Below are 20,997 nucleotides of genomic sequence, written 5' to 3' on the forward strand. Positions count from 1 at the left end.
GCGGTCATTAGGTAGTTAAACATCATGGTTAGACATTAAGACTGAAACCAAATTACTTTAATATTTCCTTTTTTACACTATATTATCTGTGGGGTGCAGGGCAGGGCACAGCAGCAGGAAGCCCCAGGTATGTATAAACACTTTTTCTTTTTTTTTTTGTACGTTCCTCTCTGGTTCCCTTTAAGAAATTATGCAAGAGGGAGTCCTGGCGAGCTAAGTGAGGGCCTAGAAATCTCAACATATATCTAATATGAGCTCTATCTATTTTTATTCCTACAGGCGTAGGGAAATAAAAACTTGAGATGCTAGCACCGGCATGGGCAAACTTGGCCCTCCAGCTGTTAAGGAACTACAGGTCCCACAATGCATTGCAGGAGTCTGACAGCCACAGTCATGACTCATAAAGGCAAATGCATTGTGGGACTTGTAGTTCCGTAACAGCTGGAGGGCTGAGTTTGCCCATGCCTGTTAATATTGCCCCTGTTTAACTCTCTAGTAAGGCCACTAGTGATGCTCAAATACCCCTTTTTAAAATTCGAGTTTGGTCGAACTCGAATAGTAAATTATTCGAGGTCAGTCGAATATTCGAGTCGAATAATTTGTACTATTCGATTCGACCTCGGACTTCGAGCTCACTATTCGAGTCGGTATTCGAGCTCACTATTCGAGCTGACTATTCGAATTGGCCTTAAATAGCTTCCAACACTTGTTTTGAGGGTGAATGATGCAAGAAACATCTTTTTTTCCAAGTAACAACAGCAAGTGATTATGTGGGGATGTTCCTTTAAAAAAAAATGTGGAAAGAGAAGTTGTGTCCTTAATTTTGTTCAGTAGTGTTACTGTATATACTTGTTCTTCTTCTTCTTTATCTTTCTTCTTCTTCTTCTAGATCTTCTTCTTCTATATCTTCTTCTTCTTCTTCTATATTGTCTTCTTCTTCTTCTTCTTCTTCTTCTTCTTCATCATCTTCTTCTTCTTCTTCTTCATCATCTTCTTCTTCTTCTTCTTCTTCATCTTCTTCTTCTTCATCTTCTTCTTCTTCATCTTCTTCTTCTTCATCTTCTTCTTCTTCTTCATCTTCTTCTTCTTCTTCTTCATCATCTTCTTCTTCTTCTTCTTCTTCATCTTCATCTTCTTCATCTTCTTCTTCTTCATCTTCTTCTTCTTCTTCATCTTCTTCTTCATCTTCTTCTTCTTCTTCTTCTTCTTCATCTTCTTCTTCTTCTTCTTCTTCTTCATCTTCTTCTTCTTCTTCTTCTTCATCTTCTTCATCATCTTCTTCATCTTCTTCTTCTTCTTCTTCTTCATCTTCTTCATCTTCTTCTTCTTTTTCATCTTCTTCTTCATCATCTTCTTCTTCTTCATCTTCTTCTTCATCTTCATCTTCTCCTGCTCCTTCTTTTTCAATATCGTCTTCTTCTTCTTCACGTATTTCTCTTTTCAATTTTTTTTTTAAAGAAATGCAGCTATTTTTGAGCGTAACAAATAGCTGGTGGGCGCACGCATGTTGGAAGCGCCATTGTATGTGCTCCCTGGCAGTGGAAACACAAAGACAGCAGGAGGTAAATTCAGCAGCAGGAGGAGGAGGATGAGTGTGTGGCAGCAGGCAGTCAATGAGGCAGGCAGCTCGCCGTGACATAATAGCCCTGGTACCTAGCGGTGATACCAGGGCTGTAAATAAACACAACAGGAGGTCCCAGACAGCGGTCGTGCAGCCCACATTGTGTCCAATACACAACTGGGACAACACAGTTTTCAACCCGGGCACCTCAGAAAAATTAAACCTTTTTTTTTTTTTTTTTTAATGGTTTGTTTGGTTTTGGTTTTGCAACCAATATAGCTATTGTTTGACGTAATAGCTGGTGGCAGAGTGGCAGCAGAAGGTAATTCTGTGTACCCTGGCAGTGGGAAACACAGACAGACAGCAGCAGGAGGAGGAATGGAGGAGTAGGCGAGCAGCTATTGTTTGACGTAATAGCTGGTGGCAGAGTGGCAGCAGAAGGTAAATCATCTGTGTACCCTGGCAGTGGGAAACACAGACAGACAGCAGCAGCAGCAGCAGGAGGAGGTATGGAGGAGCAGTGTGAGTGTGGCAGCAGGTAGGCAGCGTGACATAATAGCCCTGGTACCTAGCGGTGATACCAGGGCTGTAAATAAACACAACAGGAGGTCCCAGACAGCGGTCGTGCAGCCCACATTGTGTCCAATACACAACTGGGACAACACAGTTTTCAACCCGGGCACCTCAGAAAAATTAAACCTTTTTTTTTTTTTATGGTTTTTTGGTTTTTGGTTTTACAACCAATATAGCTATTGTTTGACGTAATAGCTGGTGGCAGAGTGGCAGCAGAAGAAGGTAATTCTGTGTACCCTGGCAGTGGGAAACACAGACAGACAGCAGCAGCAGGAGGAGGAATGGAGGAGTAGGCGAGCAGCTATTGTTTGACGTAATAGCTGGTGGCAGAGTGGCAGCAGAAGGTAAATCATCTGTGTACCCTGGCAGTGGGAAACACAGACAGACAGCAGCAGCAGCAGCAGGAGGAGGTATGGAGGAGCAGTGTGAGTGTGGCAGCAGGTAGGCAGCGTGACATAATAGCCCTGGTACCTAGCGGTGATACCAGGGCTGTAAATAAACACAACAGGAGGTCCCAGACAGCGGTCGTGCAGCCCACATTGTGTCCAATACACAACTGGAACAACACAGTTTTCAACCCGGGCACCTCAGAAAAATTAAACCTTTTTTTTTTTTAATGGTTTGTTTGGTTTTGGTTTTGCAACCAATATAGCTATTGTTTGACGTAATAGCTGGTGGCAGAGTGGCAGCAGAAGAAGGTAATTCTGTGTACCCTGGCAGTGGGAAACACAGACAGACAGCAGAAGGGCAGTACACAGCAGCCCACTGTAGGTGTAAAATGTGTGGCTGCAGGCGACGTAATAGTCAAAGTGAACCAGGCTGGCTTAGTGAGCAGGAGCCAGGAGGTGGTAAAGGGTGGTAAGGCACATTAACGATGGTTCCGGCAGCCAGTTCATGTCCCCCTCTCGCCGACAACAGGGGCCAGGAACTCGCCTTCCACCCACGCCTGGCTCATCTTGAGAAACGTCAGTCTGTCCACAGACTTGTGAGACAGACGTGAGCGTTTCTCGGTGACCACGCCACCAGCTGCACTGAAGCAGCGCTCGGACAGCACGCTGGAAGGGGGGCAGGACAGCACTTCCAGGGCGTACTGCGCCAGCTCGCTCCAGATCTCCATGCGCTTGACCCAATACTCCATGGGATCAACAGGGGCATCGCTGTCAAGCCCGCTGTACGACCCCATGTAGTCAGCCACCATGCGGGTCAGGCGCTGGCTGTGACCGGAGGAGGATGCTGCTGCATGCATCTCCTCTCTAGTCACTGCTGCTGGAGCCTCTACAGTCCTGTAGAGCTCGTGGCTGAGAGACAGCAGGTCTGTGGGGCGCTTGCTGCTGCTGGATGCAGGCACCTGCTGCTGCCTCTGTGCTGGCTGCTGGACAGTGGGGGTGGAAGGCTGGGGGAAGGCTTCCTCCAAGCGCTCAACAAGGGCCTGCTGCAAGCTCCTTATTTGTTGCGCTGGGTCTCCTCCTGCAGGCGGCAGGAACTGGCTCAACTTCCCCTTGAGGCGTGGGTCCAACATCATGCTGATCCAGATGTCCTCCCTCTGCTTCATCTGGATCACCCTGGGGTCCCTGCGCAGGCACGTCAGCATGTGCGCTGCCATTGGGAAGAGGCGGGCCACGTCTGCTGGCACATCGACGTCAGTGCTGTCCTCATCCTCCTCCTCTGCCGCCTCATCCTCTCTCCACCCCCGCACCAACTCAGCTGCGCTGTGCTGATCCCCCTCATCAGCAGCCAGGTCAGGGACCTCCACCAAGTCCTCCTCCTCCTCCCCCTCAGAGGTGGACTGCGCAGCTGGTTGCCGCTCCTGCTGGTCCAAGGCTGCCGCTCCCTGTTCCAGCAAAGCATCGAGGGCCCTGTTCAGCAGAGAAACCAGGGGCACCCACTCGCAGACCATAGCATGGTCCCTGCTCACCATGTTTGTGGCCTGCAGGAAGGGAGCCAGCACTAAGCACACCTGCTGCATGTGCCTCCAGTCATCATCGGGGACGATGGACGGGATGTTGCTGGTCTTGTCCCTTCTCTGAGCTGCGGAAACAGTGGCCAGGGCAAGGTACTGTTTGACAGCGTGCCTCTGTTCAACCAGACGCTCCAACATCGCCAGGGTGGAGTTCCAGCGAGTCGGAACGTCAAGGATCAGCCGATGGCGTGGCAGATCCAGCTCCTTTTGCACGTCTTCCAGGCTCGCACAGGCTGCAGCCGAGCGCCGGAAGTGACGCACAACATTCCTTGCCGTTTCCAGCAGTTCGCCCATCCCCTGGTAGGTGCGCAGGAACTTCTGCACCACCAGGTTCAGCACGTGGGCAAGACAGGGGATGTGGGTCAGGTTTCCCCTGTCTATTGCGGCAACCAGATTGGCCCCATTGTCGGCCACCACCTCTCCGACTCTGAGGCCTCTGGGGGTCAGCCAAATCCTCTCCTGCTCCTGGAGTTTGGCCAACACATGGGTTGCCGTCAGCTTGGTCTTCCCAAGACTGACCAAGTGCAGCAGCGCTTGGCAGTGGCGGGCCTTCACGCTGCTGCTGAGGCGGGGGGTTTGGCCAGGTGTGCCGGAGGATGGCAGAGGATCGGAGGAACCTGCTGCAGTTCCCCTGACCCTGCGGGGTGGCACCACCCACTGTGTTGCTGCTGCTGCTGTGCCCGCTGCTGCTCTCCCATCCTCACCCCCTTCCACCAAGCTGACCCAGTGGACAGTGAAGGACAGGTAGCGGCCTGTCCCGAAGCGGCTGCTCCAGGAGTCCATGGTGACGTGGACCCTTTCACCAACCGCGTGCTCCAGCCCTCGCTCCACATTGGCCATCACAAAGCGGTGCAGTGCAGGAATGGCCTTGCGGGCAAAGAAGTGTCTGCTGGGGAGCTGCCAGTCTGGGGCTGCGCAAGCAAGCAGCGCACGAATGTCGCTCCCCTCCTGCACGAGCGTGTACGGCAGGAGTTGGGAGCACATGGCCCGTGCCAGCAAGCCGTTCAGCTGCCGCACGCGACGGCTGCTGGGAGGCAGAGCCCTAACCACCCCCTGGAAGGACTCGCTCAAAAGGCTCTGGCGTGGCCTTTTGCTGGCACGGGAATCAGCAGACACAGCGGAGGAGGCCACTGAGGACTGGCTGCCAGAACAGGCCTCAGTGTCGGCGGCAGGAGTTGCAGAGGGGGGAGGAGCAGTGCGTTTCCGCACTCCTGCTGGTGCTGCTGGAGGAGCAGGAGGGCGGGTGGCTGCTGTTGCTGCTGCTGAAGGCTGTGCAGTGATGGGTGTGGTGCCACTGCCAGCAGCAGATGCCTTCAGCCTCTGGAACTCCTCATGCTGGTGGAAATGTTTAGCCGCAAGGTGGTTGATGAGCGAGCTGGTGCTGAACTTTAAGGGGTCTGCACCTCTGCTCAACTTCCGCTGACAGTGGTTGCAAGTGGCGTACTTGCTGTACACAGTGGGCATGGTGAAAAACCGCCAGATTGGTGACAGAAACTTCCCCCTACGGCATGGAAGCGCTGCTGCCTGTCTCCCTGTGGTGGTTGGGGGGGGGGCTTGGGTGCGGCTGGTGGTGGTACTGGCTGATGCTGCTGCTGCTGAGCCTGAGACACCAGCAGGCTGTGGGACGCTGCCAATGCTTGCAATGATGCGCCTCCTTGCAAGGCCCACAAGCGCATCCTCCTCCTCCTCCTCAGAGCTGCTGAGGACGACATCCCCTGGAGGTGGTGGCACCCAGTCTCTGTCTGTCACCGGGTCATCATCATCATGCCCCTCCTGAAACATGTCCTGCTGGGATGATGACCCCCCAAACTCCTCTCCTGATGCATGGATGGGACGCTTGACTGTCGCCACAGTCTTGCTGTCCAATCCCTCCTCCCCCAAAGTGCCCATCAGCATCTCCTCCTCAAAATCGCCAACAACAGCAGACAATACCCTGATGGTGCCTGGGGTAAAAAGACTGCTGAGTGACAGGTCGGCGACTGATGGTGAACTGGCCTCCTCCCCAGGCCCTGCTGGGCGGCTGCTGCGAACAGGGGTGGTGGTGGTGGTGGTGAGGGTGGAGGCCTCGGATGCAGAGCTGATGGCGGGCTGCTCATCCTCCGTCATGAGTTGCACCACAGTGTCTGCATCCTTTTCCTCAATGGGACGTTTCCGACCCGGCTGGAGGAAAATGGGAGCAGGTGCTACACGCTGCTGCTGCTGTGTCTCTGCAGCGTGAGTTGCAGATGCTCCTGCTGGGCGGCGCCCAAGGCGTCCACGGCCAGTGGCTATGGGAGGAATGTTAGCCACTGACGCTGCTGCTGCTGCTGCTGCGGAACTGTGCATGGTGGCGCGCCCGCGGCCGCGGCTTGCCACAATGCTGCTCCCTCTCCTCCTGATTCCCTTGCTGCCCTTCCCCTTGCCCAAACCGCGCTGGCTGCCACTTCCAGACATCTTCAATGTTTTGGGCGTATAGACAAAAGTTTTTTAAAAGGGCGGGTGAAAAGTGGGGTACTTTAATGGAGTGGGTTGGTTGGTGAGGTGACTGAGTGAGTGTCCCCTAGTACAGTAAGTAAGTAGTAACAGTCAGGAAGTACAACTAGCAGTTACAATAATCAGTAGTAATCACAAGTAAATTTAGTGTGTGTACACTCAGACAGTGAGTGCACGCACGCAGGAGCTAGTAGCCTATGAACACAGTGACTGAGTGTCCTAGACTCCTAGTACAGTAAGAGTAAGTAGTAACAGTAAGTAGAACTAACTAATTACAATAATCAATCAGCGATCAGAAGGAAATGGAGTGTGGGTGTGTGTACACTCAGACAGTGAGTGCACGCACGCAGGAGCTAGTAGCCTATGAACACAGTGACTGAGTGTCCTAGACTCCTAGTACAGTAAGAGTAAGTAGTAACAGTAAGTACAACTAACTAATTACGATAATCAATCAGCGATCAGAAGGAAATAGAGTGTGTGTTGTGTGTGTACACTCAGACAGTGAGTGCACGCACGCAGGAGCTAGTAGCCTATGAACACAGTGACTGAGTGTCCTAGACTCCTAGTACAGTAGGAGTAAGTAGTAACAGTAAGTAGAACTAACTAATTACAATAATCAATCAGCGATCAGAAGGAAATGGAGTGTGGGTGTGTGTACACTCAGACAGTGAGTGCACGCACGCAGGAGCTAGTAGCCTATGAACACAGTGACTGAGTGTCCTAGACTCCTAGTACAGTAAGAGTAAGTAGTAACAGTAAGTACAACTAACTAATTACGATAATCAATCAGCGATCAGAAGGAAATAGAGTGTGTGTTGTGTGTGTACACTCAGACAGTGAGTGCACGCACGCAGGAGCTAGTAGCCTATGAACACAGTGACTGAGTGTCCTAGACTCCTAGTACAGTAAGAGTAAGTAGTAACAGTAAGTAGAACTAACTAATTACAATAATCAATCAGCGATCAGAAGGAAATGGAGTGTGGGTGTGTGTACACTCAGACAGTGAGTGCACGCACGCAGGAGCTAGTAGCCTATGAACACAGTGACTGAGTGTCCTAGACTCCTAGTACAGTAAGAGTAAGTAGTAACAGTAAGTACAACTAACTAATTACGATAATCAATCAGCGATCAGAAGGAAATAGAGTGTGTGTTGTGTGTGTACACTCAGACAGTGAGTGCACGCACGCAGGAGCTAGTAGCCTATGAACACAGTGACTGAGTGTCCTAGACTCCTAGTACAGTAAGAGTAAGTAGTAACAGTAAGTAGAACTAACTAATTACAATAATCAATCAGCGATCAGAAGGAAATGGAGTGTGGGTGTGTGTACACTCAGACAGTGAGTGCACGCATGCAGGAGCTAGTAGCCTATGAACACAGTGACTGAGTGTCCTAGACTCCTAGTACAGTAAGAGTAAGTAGTAACAGTAAGTAGAACTAACTAATTACAATAATCAATCAGCGATCAGAAGGAAATGGAGTGTGGGTGTGTGTACACTCAGACAGTGAGTGCACGCACGCAGGAGCTAGTAGCCTATGAACACAGTGACTGAGTGTCCTAGACTCCTAGTACAGTAAGAGTAAGTAGTAACAGTAAGTAGAACTAACTAATTACAATAATCAATCAGCGATCAGAAGGAAATGGAGTGTGGGTGGTGTGTGTACACTCAGACAGTGAGTGCACGCACGCAGGAGCTAGTAGCCTATGGACAGTGACTGAGTGTCCTAGACTCCTAGTACAGTAAGAGTAAGTAGTAACAGTAAGTACAACTAACTAATTACGATAATCAATCAGCGATCAGAAGGAAATAGAGTGTGTGTTGTGTGTGTACACTCAGACAGTGAGTGCAGTGCGCACACGCAGGAGCTAGTAGCCTATATGAACAGTGACAGTGAGTGTCCCTACGGGTACAGTAAGAGTAAGTAGTAAGTAAGTACAACTAACTAACAATAATCTATCAGTAATCAGAAGGAAATAGAGTGTGTGTACACACAGACAGTGAGTGAGTGCACACACGCAGGAGCTAGCTAGTAGCCTATAAACAGTGACAGTCAGTGAGTGTCCTACTCCTAGTACAGTATAACTACAATACTATTAGTAAAGGACAGCAGAAATACTGGTATAGATGAGAGAAATAAACAGAGGACAGCTGCCCACAGAGGCAAGGCCCCCCTGAGGCCTAAACCTGTAAGCTTGCAGCAGCTGCCTGTCTCTAATGTAACACACAAGCTACTAACTAAAATACAATGTCTAAATAACTAACAACAATATAGGTGTGTATAGGAGGTGTATGTGAGCAAAAACGCTAGGTAAATGACCACAATAGAGCTCTTGCTAAGCCAAAGCACAAAGGAGCAACTCTCTCTCTGTACAAGTCTCAGGCAAGCACGGAGAAACGGAACATGGCGGCCGCTATTTATAGGGTAGGGGCTGGCCAGGGTCCCCCTCTGTGATTGGCTGCCGTCAGAGGGCCTGGGAGCCCTCTGATTGGCTCTAAGGACATCAATCTGGGCTATGACGCTATTCGAGCTCGGTACCGAGCTCGAATAGCGCCGGGTTGCTCGAATAGCTCGAATAGTGAATGGGCTATTCGAGTGTACTCGGATAGCCCATTCGAATAGCTACAGCTATTCGGAGCTTGAATACCGAGCTCGAATAGCTGAAAAAGAGCTCGAATATTCGAGCTACTCGAATATTCGAGCTCTGCTGAGCACCACTGAAGGCCACATCTGGAATATGGAATTCAGTTCTGGGCACCACATTACAAAAAAGATATTGCAGTTTTAGAGCAGGTGCAGAGACGAGCAACAAAATTGATACGTGGGATGGAAGGTCTCACTTACCAAGAAAGGTTAGATAAACTGGGTTTATTTAGTCTAGAGAAAAGACGCCTTAGAGGGGATCTAATTAACATGTATAAATACATCAGAGGGCAATATAAAAGCTTGGCAGATGAGCTTTTTGTCCCTAGGCCTTCTCAAAGGATTAGAGGACATGATCTGCACATGGAGGAAAAACGTTTTAGCAATTTATTTAGGAAAGAGTTCTTTACAGTAAGAGTGATTAAGATGTGGAATGCATTGCCACAGGAAGTAGTTATGGCAAACTCTATACCTGCATTTAAAGGGGGCTTAGATGCTTTCCTTGTGTTGAAAGACATCCATGGCTACAATTACTAGGTAATGCCTAATGATGTTGATCCAGAGATTATATCTGATTGCCATCTGGAGTCGGGAAGGATTTTTTTCCCTTTTGGGGCTAATTGGACCATGCCTTGTAAGGGTTTTTCGCCTTCCTCTGGATCAACAGTAAAATGTGAGGGAGCAGGCTGGTGTTGTACTTTGTTCTTTGGTTGAACTCGATGGACGTATGTCTTTTTTCAACCAAAATAACTATGTAACTATGTCTTTCAAGGCTCCCTCATATGTTGTCTAGCACACCTTTCTCTTCCACCGCCTTCCTTCCTTCACATTTTGGTGAGTAATTCTTATCCACCTGTAGACTACCCGGTTTGTTGCCCTCTCTCTCTCTCTCTCATACTTTTGCTATGGTTCTAGCCAGCTGTACCTCTGTACAAATACTGGTGTGGTTATCCTGGTCCCTTTGCCACCCACCCTCTTCATTCGGATGTGCCTGGTCTGTGGTGGTGCTATGACGTGGGTACCGTTTTGCCCTCAACTGGCTCCCCATTTGGTTCCCCCCACAATCGATTGTACTTAATAGGCCTGGTATCTGACATAAGTTTGCTATATCTGGGCTTTCCCATCATGGGATTTTCCATCATGGAATTTACCTTTTTTTTCACTATCAAAGTTTATTCATCCAAAATGTATACAAAATACAGATATAGAATATCTATGACATCAACATAACAATCAGTAAAGGAATGTTTACAATCTAGTACAATAGTAAAGTGCTTGAAAAGTAAGATACAAAAATATCATAGTATAGAAAACATTCAAGCACTTACACATATATGTTCATATGAAATGATTATCAATCACTGATAAGAGATTACACATGTAGTTTGGTACAACACTTTACCTATGGAAGATGACATACTGTATGTATTAGTATTTCAGTGTCAATTTAATTCCATGTGCCACAGAGAAAAGAAAAGAGGGAAAGAGAGAAAAAGGAGTTAGGTTCAATCGCATCAACCCTCTGTATCCAAGCCTTAAAGGACATCCGAGGCGAAAAAAAAAAACTGAGATAAACAATTATATCTGTCCTCCTCCTTCTAAAAATGACTTTTAAAGCCATCCCAGGGTTTTATTTTATATTTAAGTCAACTTTTTAAGCTTTTACTGTTTCATGGCCTTTTTTCAATGACGCATTAATTAAGTATGCCAGGGCTAAAATATATGAACTATTGACCTTTTTTTTTCATATCTCTTTCCTACCCTCAGAAGCCATTTATTGCCACAAAAGTTTTATGGCTGCAATTCCTCATCAGTGAGGGTTACGCTATAGTCCGACCCAGACAGGAACTGCCACTTACATATCTGATTTTTAACTTTTTTCAGGCAGAGAAAGAAAAAAAAAGGAACACAGCCTAGTTATTTGTGTGCTAGGCACTATACATACCCATGCCTATCTCATCATGTCACATGTCACTTCCAGTATCCTTTACATCTGAGGGGAAGTAAAGAAGCAAAGAAAGACAATCCAGCATACCCTGCAACTTCTTTTGTGCGGCAGATTTACCAAATAAAACCAAGGAAACTGGGGAATGTTGTTTTATGGATAAGAAAAGTGTCAGGCCTGCGGAGCTTACCTCCGCTGCGGCGACCAGCAGCGCGTCTGCTACTTCCGGGTCGCCTGGCTGCGTTGCCAGAGATGACGTCACATGTCACCTCATGAGTCCTTTAAAGGATACCTGAAGTGACATGTGACATGATGAGCTAGACATGCGTATGTACAGTGCCTAGCACACAAATAACTAGGCTGTGTTCCTTTTTTTCTTTCTCTGCCTGAAAGAGTTAAATATCAGGTATGTAAGTAGCTGACTCAGTCCTGACTCAGACAGGAAATGACTACAGTGTGACCCTCACTGATAAGAAATTCACCTTTTTATCTCTTTCCTGCTCTCAGAAGCCATTTTCTGCTAGGAAAGTGTTTTATAGTTGGAATTTCTTATCAGTGAGGGTCACACTGTAGTCACTTCCTGTCTGAGTCAGCCACTTACATACCTGATATTTAAACTGATATTTAATAGAAAGAAAAAAAAGGAACACAGCATTGTTATTTGTGTGCTAGGCACTGTACATATACATGTCTATCTCATCATGTCACATGTCACTTTGCGTATCCTTTAACAGAAGGAGGATTAGGGGATTTCCAGTTTAATGGTATCAGGGCCTTGGCTACATTAACCACTTGCCGACCGCGCACTCATAACGCGCGTCGGCAAAGTGGTAGCTGCAGGACCAGCGACGCACATCTGCGTCGCCCGCTGCAGGCTAATTAATCAGGAAACAGCCGCTCGCGCGAGCGGCTGCTTCCTGTCAATTCACGGCGGGGGGCTCCGTGAATAGCCTGCGGGCCGCCGATCGCGTCTCGCAGGCTAAATGTCAACACAAACGATAATAATCCGCTTTGTTTACATTTTTACAACGCTGCTATAGCAGCAGCGTTGTACTAGATCAGCGATCCCCGGCCAATTAGCGGCGATCTGGTCGCTCTGCCTGGTATTTGATCTGTGCTGGGGGCTGTAGAGCCCACCCAGCACAGATCTTAGAAATCGGTGCTGGTCCTTAAGGGGGGGGGGGTATAGGCTGAGTCCAGAAGTGGTTAAGGAGGTGAATAGTCAAGGATTTTTATACATTTTTACAGCAGTGTCAGTATCATGTAAGAGAAAAGCATTGGGGGTAAAATCCAGTTTGGAACATGTAATCTTCTTTATGAGTCTATGTATGGATTTCCAATACACATTGAGATGGGCAGGCCCAAAAAATGTGCAGAATACCACAATCAGGAGCTCCGCATCTCCAACATTTATCTGAAACCAAAGGGAAAATCTTATGAAGAACTCTCGGAGTCCTGTACCATCTAGAAAGTGTTTTATATCATAACTCTTGTATAGACACATTCAGCGACCCTTTATGGTTTAGTATAAACATTTTCCTCCATTTATCAGCCCCTATCTCAAGGCCCAAGTCTTTTTCCCATTCCTCTTGAAATTTAAATTTAGCAGGACAAGAAGGTATCAATAAGATCTGGTATATCTGAGAAATGAGGTGACTGCGTGGGGCCATACTCAACACCAAGTTTTCAAAGGGTGTTAAAGGTCTTGACCAATCAAATTTTCCCTTAAAGAAAACCTGTACTGAAAAAAAGTTCCCCTGGGGGGTACTCACCTCAGTAGGGAGAAGCCTCTGGACCCTATTGAGGCTTCCCCCATCCTCCTGTGTCCCCTGGTGGTCTCGTTGCAGCCCACGGAATGCACAGGCGACAATATTTATCTTTTCTGGCTCCAGGGGGGGCGCTGTTGCGGCTCTTTCTGTCGGGTCCGCTCTACTGCGCAGGCGACTTGCACCCATGCAATAGAGCGGCCCGATGGAGATCGGCTATTTTCACCTATCTCCGTGGGAAGAGCAGATATTGCACCTGCGCTGGAGCCCGGGAGGTAAATATTTACATCGCCGCCGCTCCGGGAGGATTTTCGCCACCGCCGTGGGACAGAGGAGGACGAGGGAAGCCTCAATGGGATCCGGAGGCTTCCCCCACCCGAGGTGTGTACCCCCCAGGGGAGTTTTTTCATTACAGATTTTCTTTAAGTGAGTTCAGATAAGAGCGTATGTGGAAATATTGCCAATTCGAGGGAAGAGAGTTTTCATTAAGAGTACACATGTCTGAAAGGGTTTTGACTGCCCCTCGGGCAATAAAATCAAGCACTCTGGGACATTTGCCATCAGGCCAAACAATAGGAAAGGAACACAATTATGCAATGAGTAAAAGTTCACCTCGGATCCACTTAAACATTCAGCATTATATTCATGATTTATATTCATAATCTGCATGTTTTCGGTATATATAAATCTCTATGACAACTATTTTATCTAATTATAATGTATTTGCATTTGTCACTTTATACATGTATTATATGTCTACAAATCCCAATAAATCCACTGAAGTCTCCAAATAACAATCACTATTTATTGTTTACTGCATACAAATTCCCCCATTTCCCCACTAAAAAGAGCAGCCTATGATGTATATTGCACCACATACACAGCCGGCATGTGTCACTCAGACCGCACACATCACCCACACCCACACAAACCGTCCTTATAACTCCCGGGAGTGATGGAAACCCCATCATCAATCCTTTCATCAAGGGGTCTGCTGGGAAGTGTAATTCAGTCTTCATAGGATATGCTGAAAACACTTTAGCAAAGTTCAATATCGTGCATCCAAGTGCTCTAGAATAAGCACCTAACAATGATACAATTCATGACAGCAAGTCTTTGGCCGCCTGTTATAAGGATGGTTTGCGGGTGTGTGTGATGTGTGCGGTCTGAGTGACACATGCCGGCTGTGTATGTGGTGCAATATACATCATAGGCTGCTCTTTTTAATGGGGAAATGGGGGTTTTTGTATGCAGTAAACAATAAACAGTGATTGTTATTTGGAGACTTCAGTGAATTGATTGGGATTTGTGGATGCGTTTTACCACTGTGAGGCTCCCCTGATCCAGGCTATTTACAATCTATAATATACTGCCTAGCGCTTGGTATTGTTTGGTTTTGGTTTGTATTATATGTCTAATGTGTTTATCATTAGGTAGCTGATAAGCACTGGTTTTATCATATCATATTACTTTATTTTATGTTATTTAGTTTATTCTATCATTTAATTTTTTTCATATTGCAATGGATGAAAGAGAAATGGCGTTTGAACATAAGTTTCCAGTTGTTTAACTGGTGTGCCCAGTAATTACTGTGTTGTAACTACAGATAGTACAATCAAACAGCAAATTATTGGCACTATTCAGTTTGTACCGCTTGGGGTCAGCAGTGTAGCGGTTCTGGCTAATGAGGTAACTGGATTTCCCTCTCTGCTACCCTCCCGATCGTTGCCTAGCTACGGCGCACATACAAATCATGAAGCTAGTGGCACTATTCACTTCCTGATTCGCCTGGCGCCAGCAATAGCTCCGCCCCGTCCAGGAATCCTACACTGCTGGCCACAGTAAGGAAGGGGAAAGCGTTGGAGTTCCATCCGGGGGGGGGGGGGGGGTGATTGGATGACTGCACACCCCTGCAATATGCTTGAAATATACTTCCATTCTGTAGGTGTTTTTATTATCCTTGCATGATTTTCATTAAAAAAGGTTAATGCCCCAGAGAGCGCTAGACAGTTGTCTTCTTTCTGGACATTTATACCTGTTTCCCACAAGCCTGCTGGAGCAGCTGCACTGGTGACATTAGGGAACTAACCCTGGAGTTTTGCTTAAGTCAGCGCAGCATTGGGACTCTGTGAGACCTCTCATGTCTGACAAGATTTGCTTTCTCTGCATAACATTTCCCACACTCAGCACATGAATAGGGCTTCTCACCAGTGTGTAGTGTCTCATGTCTGACAAGATGTGATTTCTGTACAAAACATTTCCCACACTCAGCACATGGATATGGCTTCTCACCAGTGTGAGATCTCTCATGTATGACAAGTTGTGATTTACTGCCAAAACATTTCCCACACTCAGTACATGAATAGGGCTTCTCACCAGTGTGAGATCTCTCATGTCTAACAAGCTTTGCTTTCTCTACATAACATTTCCCACACTCAGGACATGAATAGGGCTTCTCACCAGTGTGAGATCTTTTATGCTTAGCAAGATTTGATTTAAGACCAAAACATTTCCCACACTCGGCACATGCATAGGGCTTCTCACCAGTGTGAGACCTCTCATGTGGGACAAGGTCTCCTTTTTGTCTAAAAGATTTCCCACACTCACCACATGCATAGGGCTTCTCACCAGTATGAGATCTCTCATGAAAGACAAGATTTGATTTATGCCCAAAACATTTCCCACACTCAGCACATGAATAGGGCTTCTCACCAGTGTGAGATCTCTCATGTCTGACAAGATTTGATTTCTCTGCATAACATTTCCCACACTCAGCACATGAATAAGGCTTCGAACCAGTGTGAGATCTTTTATGCTTAGCAAGATTTGGTTTATGGCCAAAACATTTCCCACACTCAGCACATGAATAGGGCTTCTCACCAGTGTGAGATCTCTCATGACTGACAAGCTCGGATTTACATATAAAACATTTTCCACACTCAGCACATGAATAGGGCTTCTCACTCGTGTGGGATCTCTCATGTTTGACAAGGTTTGATTTACTCACAAAGTATGTCCTACACTCAGCACATGAATAGGGCTTCTCACCAGTGTGAGATCTCTTGTGTTCGACAAGGTTTGATTTAACCCCAAAACATTTCCCACACTCAGCACATGAAAAGGGCTTCTCACCAGTGTGAGATCTCTTGTGTCTGACAAGGTTTGACTTACTCCCAAAACATTTCCCACACTCAGCACATGAATAGGGCTTCTCACCAGTGTGAGATCTCTCGTGTGCGACAAGGTTTGATTTAACCACAAAACATTTCCCACACTCATCACATGAATAGGGCTTCTCACCAGTGTGAGATCTCTCATGCGTGAGAAGACTTGATTTACGAACAAAACATTTCCCACACGTGGAACAGGAATGAGGATCTCCTGCAGGGGGAGAGCTGTGCTGGACATGAGGCCCCTCAGGGTTAGACAGGTGAGTGGAGTTTGGGTTAATATTTGAGGAAACCAGGACATCTGCAGGAGACTTTTGTCCAGTGACATCATCATCCGTTGTACAGTCTGTGGATACAGAGAGACGAGTCTCTGAGAGGTTCCTGATGCCGGGACTCCGCCCTGCAAATAGAGAAACATCATCACTTCCTGTTCAGGAGGGAGGAAGGAAAAATCATCATGTAATTAGCATCATCTCTGAGTTATTTGCATATCACTGACCATCACTAGTTATCTGCCTAACAGAGAACTGCAGAAGGTTGTGCTCATTACAGACAGCCAATCACATGACTATACCTTTGGTTTGCAAGAGAATTTTCTGTAGTTTGGAATTCAGCCAATGAAACACATTTATGGACAAATGTTTTTATCTGCATACAATTTGCATTACATTTGCATACAAGTCAGTTATTCATCTCAGTGACCCTCCCTACAGCTAAAGCATTGACCATATATGGAAAGCAGTACAATGTAGAGCTTGATGAGACAATGGAAGCAATGTGTTACTCCTGTGACAACAGACCTGTATGTACTTATAGCAAGAAATCTGTGTTATGTGTGTAGAGCAATGTGGTGTCACTTACACGTTCTTATTACCGCTGTATCCTCATCTGAGAGAGAAGAGGTTTGCAAGAGAATTTTCTGTAGTTTGGAATTCAGCCAATGAAACACATTTATGAACAAATGTGATTATCTGCATACAAATTGCATTACATTTGCATACAAGTCAGAGTTATTTGCATCTCAGTGACCCTCCCTACAGCTAAAGCATTGGCCATACATTGAGAAGCAGTAAGTTGTAGAGCTTGATGAGACAATGGAAGCAATGTGTTACTCCTGTGACAACAGACCTTATATAGCAAGAAATCTGTGTTATGTTTGTAGAGCAATGTGGTGTCACTTACACATTCTTATTACCGCTGTATCCTCATCTGAGAGATAAGATGTTCATCACCTTATAAAATATACAGAGACAAAGGGAGCCCAGATTGTGTAGTATTAATGCTGAGCTGGTGATTTGTGAAGGGAAACTCACAAAATAAAGCTGCTTTTTAGGGCACCAGCCATATAGGCATGTGGAGAAATCTGTCTCCACTCGGCTCCCAAAGGCTTCCTCTAGGTCTCGGTCACATATCTGCATGGACGTCAAATTCACTGGAGCGGAGGAGAATGTCATGGAGATAGAGATGGCGAGGAAGAGGGAAAAAAAGCCTGCAGGTGCTGCGGAAGCTCACAGACTTTTTAACTGACAAGCGAGCCCGCAAGAACAGCAGCAGCAAAGATGGTGCTGAAACACCGCGGCAGCTGCACAGAGAGAACCAGCCGCGCAGCAAGACCCTGCCACCAACAACGAGCGATCCTCATCAGGGGAACCCACACCCTCGATCTCTCCCTCCCCCTGCAGCCCAACCAAAGCCAGGCAACCGATGTCAGAGGAATACCAGGCTGCACAGCCAGGCCACAGCCAGCACGACCCTCTGCCCTCCAATAGAGGCTTTCCCAGACACAGCTCTCACGCAATCCCGCATGAAAGACATGCTGGTCTCACTGAAACACTCGCTGATACTGGTACTGACTCCCATAATCATATGCTTACAGCTCTCTATTGATGACCTGGGTGATCGTGTCTCTCACAATGAAGATCACCACAGTAGACTATCTGCCAATGAATCAGACATTAAATGGCTAAAACTCAAACTAACTGATGCGGAAGACTGCAGTAGGAAATCTAAGCAAATGCCTCCAAATGAGCTCAAAAACTACATCACCAAACTTCTTAAAGAGGAGTGGTCAGCCATACAACCAGTAAAACACATATATAAGTAGATAAATACTTGCTCTACTTACATAACATGTATTGCACTGTCCACGTTTTGATTTTAGTAATCTTTGTATAGTAAAAAAATAGAAAGTCCTTCTTCGAATTCTCCATTTTAACTGCATCTATCTTGAAGCCAATCCTGATGTAATTTCCTCCCTTACTCTCCTCTGCCTGATTGTGTATGCATTGCCAGCCCTCCTCCAGGTCTTTAGGCACTGCCACCCAGCTCTGCAATAGAAAGTGCATTGTCTCGGCATGAGAAATATTGGCCAATCAGAGAGGAACAGAGATGTGGGAGGGGAATTTAGGAGGGAAAAAGGCTTCAGCCAATCAGGCCGCATTAGTCAAGTCTGAGGAGAAAGTATAGAAGCAAAAAAAAAAAAAAAAAAAAAGACGACCAGCATGCCCTGCAATTTCCTTATTTCCTTTGTGCGGCAGATGCACCAAATAAAAGCTAGGAAAACTGGGGAATGTTGTTTTATGTATAAGAAAAGTAAGATATTTTTAACTTTTAGATTACCCGATTAGCATCCTTATTACTTGTTTACCAGATAAAAATAAAGAATTGATTTTTTTATTTTATGCAGTTACACTATAAAGCAACCTTACCAGGTCTCGCTGACTACCAGATGATGATGGAGAGGGCTCACACACTTCCCAAACCCTGATCTGTGGCTGAAAGTTTACCCAGAGATGTCATAGCAAAGTTCCTCTGCTTCACCACAAAAGAAGATCTAATGGCAGCTGTAAGAAAGGAAGGCTCACTCCCTGAACCAAGCTATTCATCTCTTCCCTGACCTATCACAAATGACATTCTCCACTAGGAGAAATTTACAGCAAGTCACTAAATCCCTTAAGAAAAGTAGACAGGAAGAAAAAGAGGAGAACGAGAGCCCAATATGGTGTAATATGTTTGTAAGTCAGACATAACCAAGTAGATGACTTAGGGCAGTTATACCAACCACTGTGTAAGCGAGTAGGGAGATTATGACTAGAGTGGGGCCGAACCTCCGATTTTCGGTTCGCGAACCGGGTTCGTGAACTTCCGTGGAAGGTTCGGTTCGCGTAAAAGTTCGCGAACCGCAATAGACTTCAATGGGGATGCGAACTTTGAAAAAAAAAAAATTATGCTGGCCACAAAAGTGATGGAAAAGATGTTTCAAGGGGTCTAACACCTGGACCCCCAGGTGGAGGAGTGGGATACATGACAAAAGTCCCCGGAAAAATCTGGATTTGATGCAAAGCAGCGTTTTAAGGGCCGAAATCACATTGAATGCTAAATGACAGGCCTAAAGTGCTTTAAAACATCTTGCATGTGTATACATCAATCAGGTAGTGTAATTAAGGTACTGCTTCACACTGACACACCAAACTCACCGTGTAACGCACCGCAAACAGCTGTTTGTGTAGTGATGGCCGTGCTGGACTGGTGCACACCATGGCGAGAGTGCAGGTTTTGGTGGCTTTACAGCCCATATGGTCGCCTGGCTGATGTAGCTGAATGACAGAACAGTGACTGTCCAGCTGATCAAATTTGGTCTGACCACAATGAGGCAATGACCTTATTATCGTGGGTGTGCCCCCCGAGACACTCATCTAGGCGCCGGTCATTGCTTCATTGTGATACGCAAGCCCCTTCAAGGTAATGATCACGAAGGGGAATGGGCGCATGTACATGCCTTTTCTTTTGTTGTTGCAGCTGCCCGCAGAGCAGCCAGAAAAATTAGGCAGTCATGTACACGCACCAGAAAAATTATTACAGCGGCCGCTGGTAGCAGCGGCCTAAAAAATTCAGCAATCCGCCTGGAGTCCCGGACCCAGTTGGTGGTGGCGGAGAAGGTAGTCAAGCGGCCTGCAGGCAGACATGCTGTGTGGAGGGACTGGGAGCGACTTAGTCTTCTTGGGGCAGGCCAGGCAGCCAGTCACACGGCGTGCAGGCAGAGATGCTGTGTGTGTGGGGACTGACTTAGTCTTGGGGCGGGCAGCAGCCCTCCGGGATCCATGCCTCATTCATTTTGATAAAGGTGAGGTACTTAACAGTTTTGTGACTTAGGCGACTTCTCTTCTCAGTGACAATGCCTCCAGCTGCGCTGAAGGTCCTTTCTGACAGGACGCTTGCGGCAGGGCAGGAGAGAAGTTGGATGGCAAATTGGGACAGCTCTGGCCACAGGTTAAGCCTGCGCACCCAGTAGTTCAAGGGTTCCTCATCGCTGTTCACAGCAGTGTCTACATCCACACTTAAGGCCAGGTAGTCGGCTACCTGCCGTTCCAGGTGTTGGTGGAGGGTGGATCCGGAAGGGCTACGGCGAGGCGTTGGACTAAAGAACGTCCGCATGTCCGACATCACCATGAGATCGCTGGAGCGTCCTGTCTTTGACTGTGCGGACACGGGAGGAAGATTAGTGGCAGTGGTACCTTGCTGGCGTTGTGCTGTCACATCACCCTTAAAGGCATTGTAAAGCATAGTTGACAGCTTGTTCTGCATGTGCTGCATCCTTTCCACCTTCAGGTGAGTTGGTAACAGGTCCGCCACTTTGTGCCTGTACCGAGGGTCTAGTAGTGTGGCCACCCAGTACAGCTCATTCCCCTTGAGGTTTTTTATACGGGGGTCCCTCAACAGGCAGGACAGCATAAAACACATAAAGCACGACATCTGCACAAAGTCGGATCCAGATGTACCATGCATCTCCGCTTGCTCTACCTCAGTGACGTCACGTAAGTCAACCTCCTCCCCCCAGCCGCGAACAATACCACAGGAACGTCGAGCAGCACAAGCCCCCTACGACGCCTGCTGCGGTTGTTCTTCTGCC

The 20,997-nt window shown here is 47.1% G+C and overlaps 1 protein-coding gene across 1 annotated transcript in view; it reads right to left on the reverse strand.

Moving 5' to 3' along the window:
• Positions 1-20,997, reverse strand: part of LOC137537208 (uncharacterized) — a 154,499-nt gene that overhangs the window by 12,927 nt on the left and 120,575 nt on the right. Inside the window, 1 exon segment of the mRNA XM_068259313.1 lies at positions 15,044-16,488. Within this exon segment, the coding sequence (XP_068115414.1) occupies positions 15,044-16,488 (1,445 nt within the window).

This window comes from Hyperolius riggenbachi, chromosome 10, assembly GCF_040937935.1.
Source record: "Hyperolius riggenbachi isolate aHypRig1 chromosome 10, aHypRig1.pri, whole genome shotgun sequence".
Taxonomy (NCBI): Eukaryota; Metazoa; Chordata; class Amphibia; order Anura; family Hyperoliidae; genus Hyperolius; species Hyperolius riggenbachi.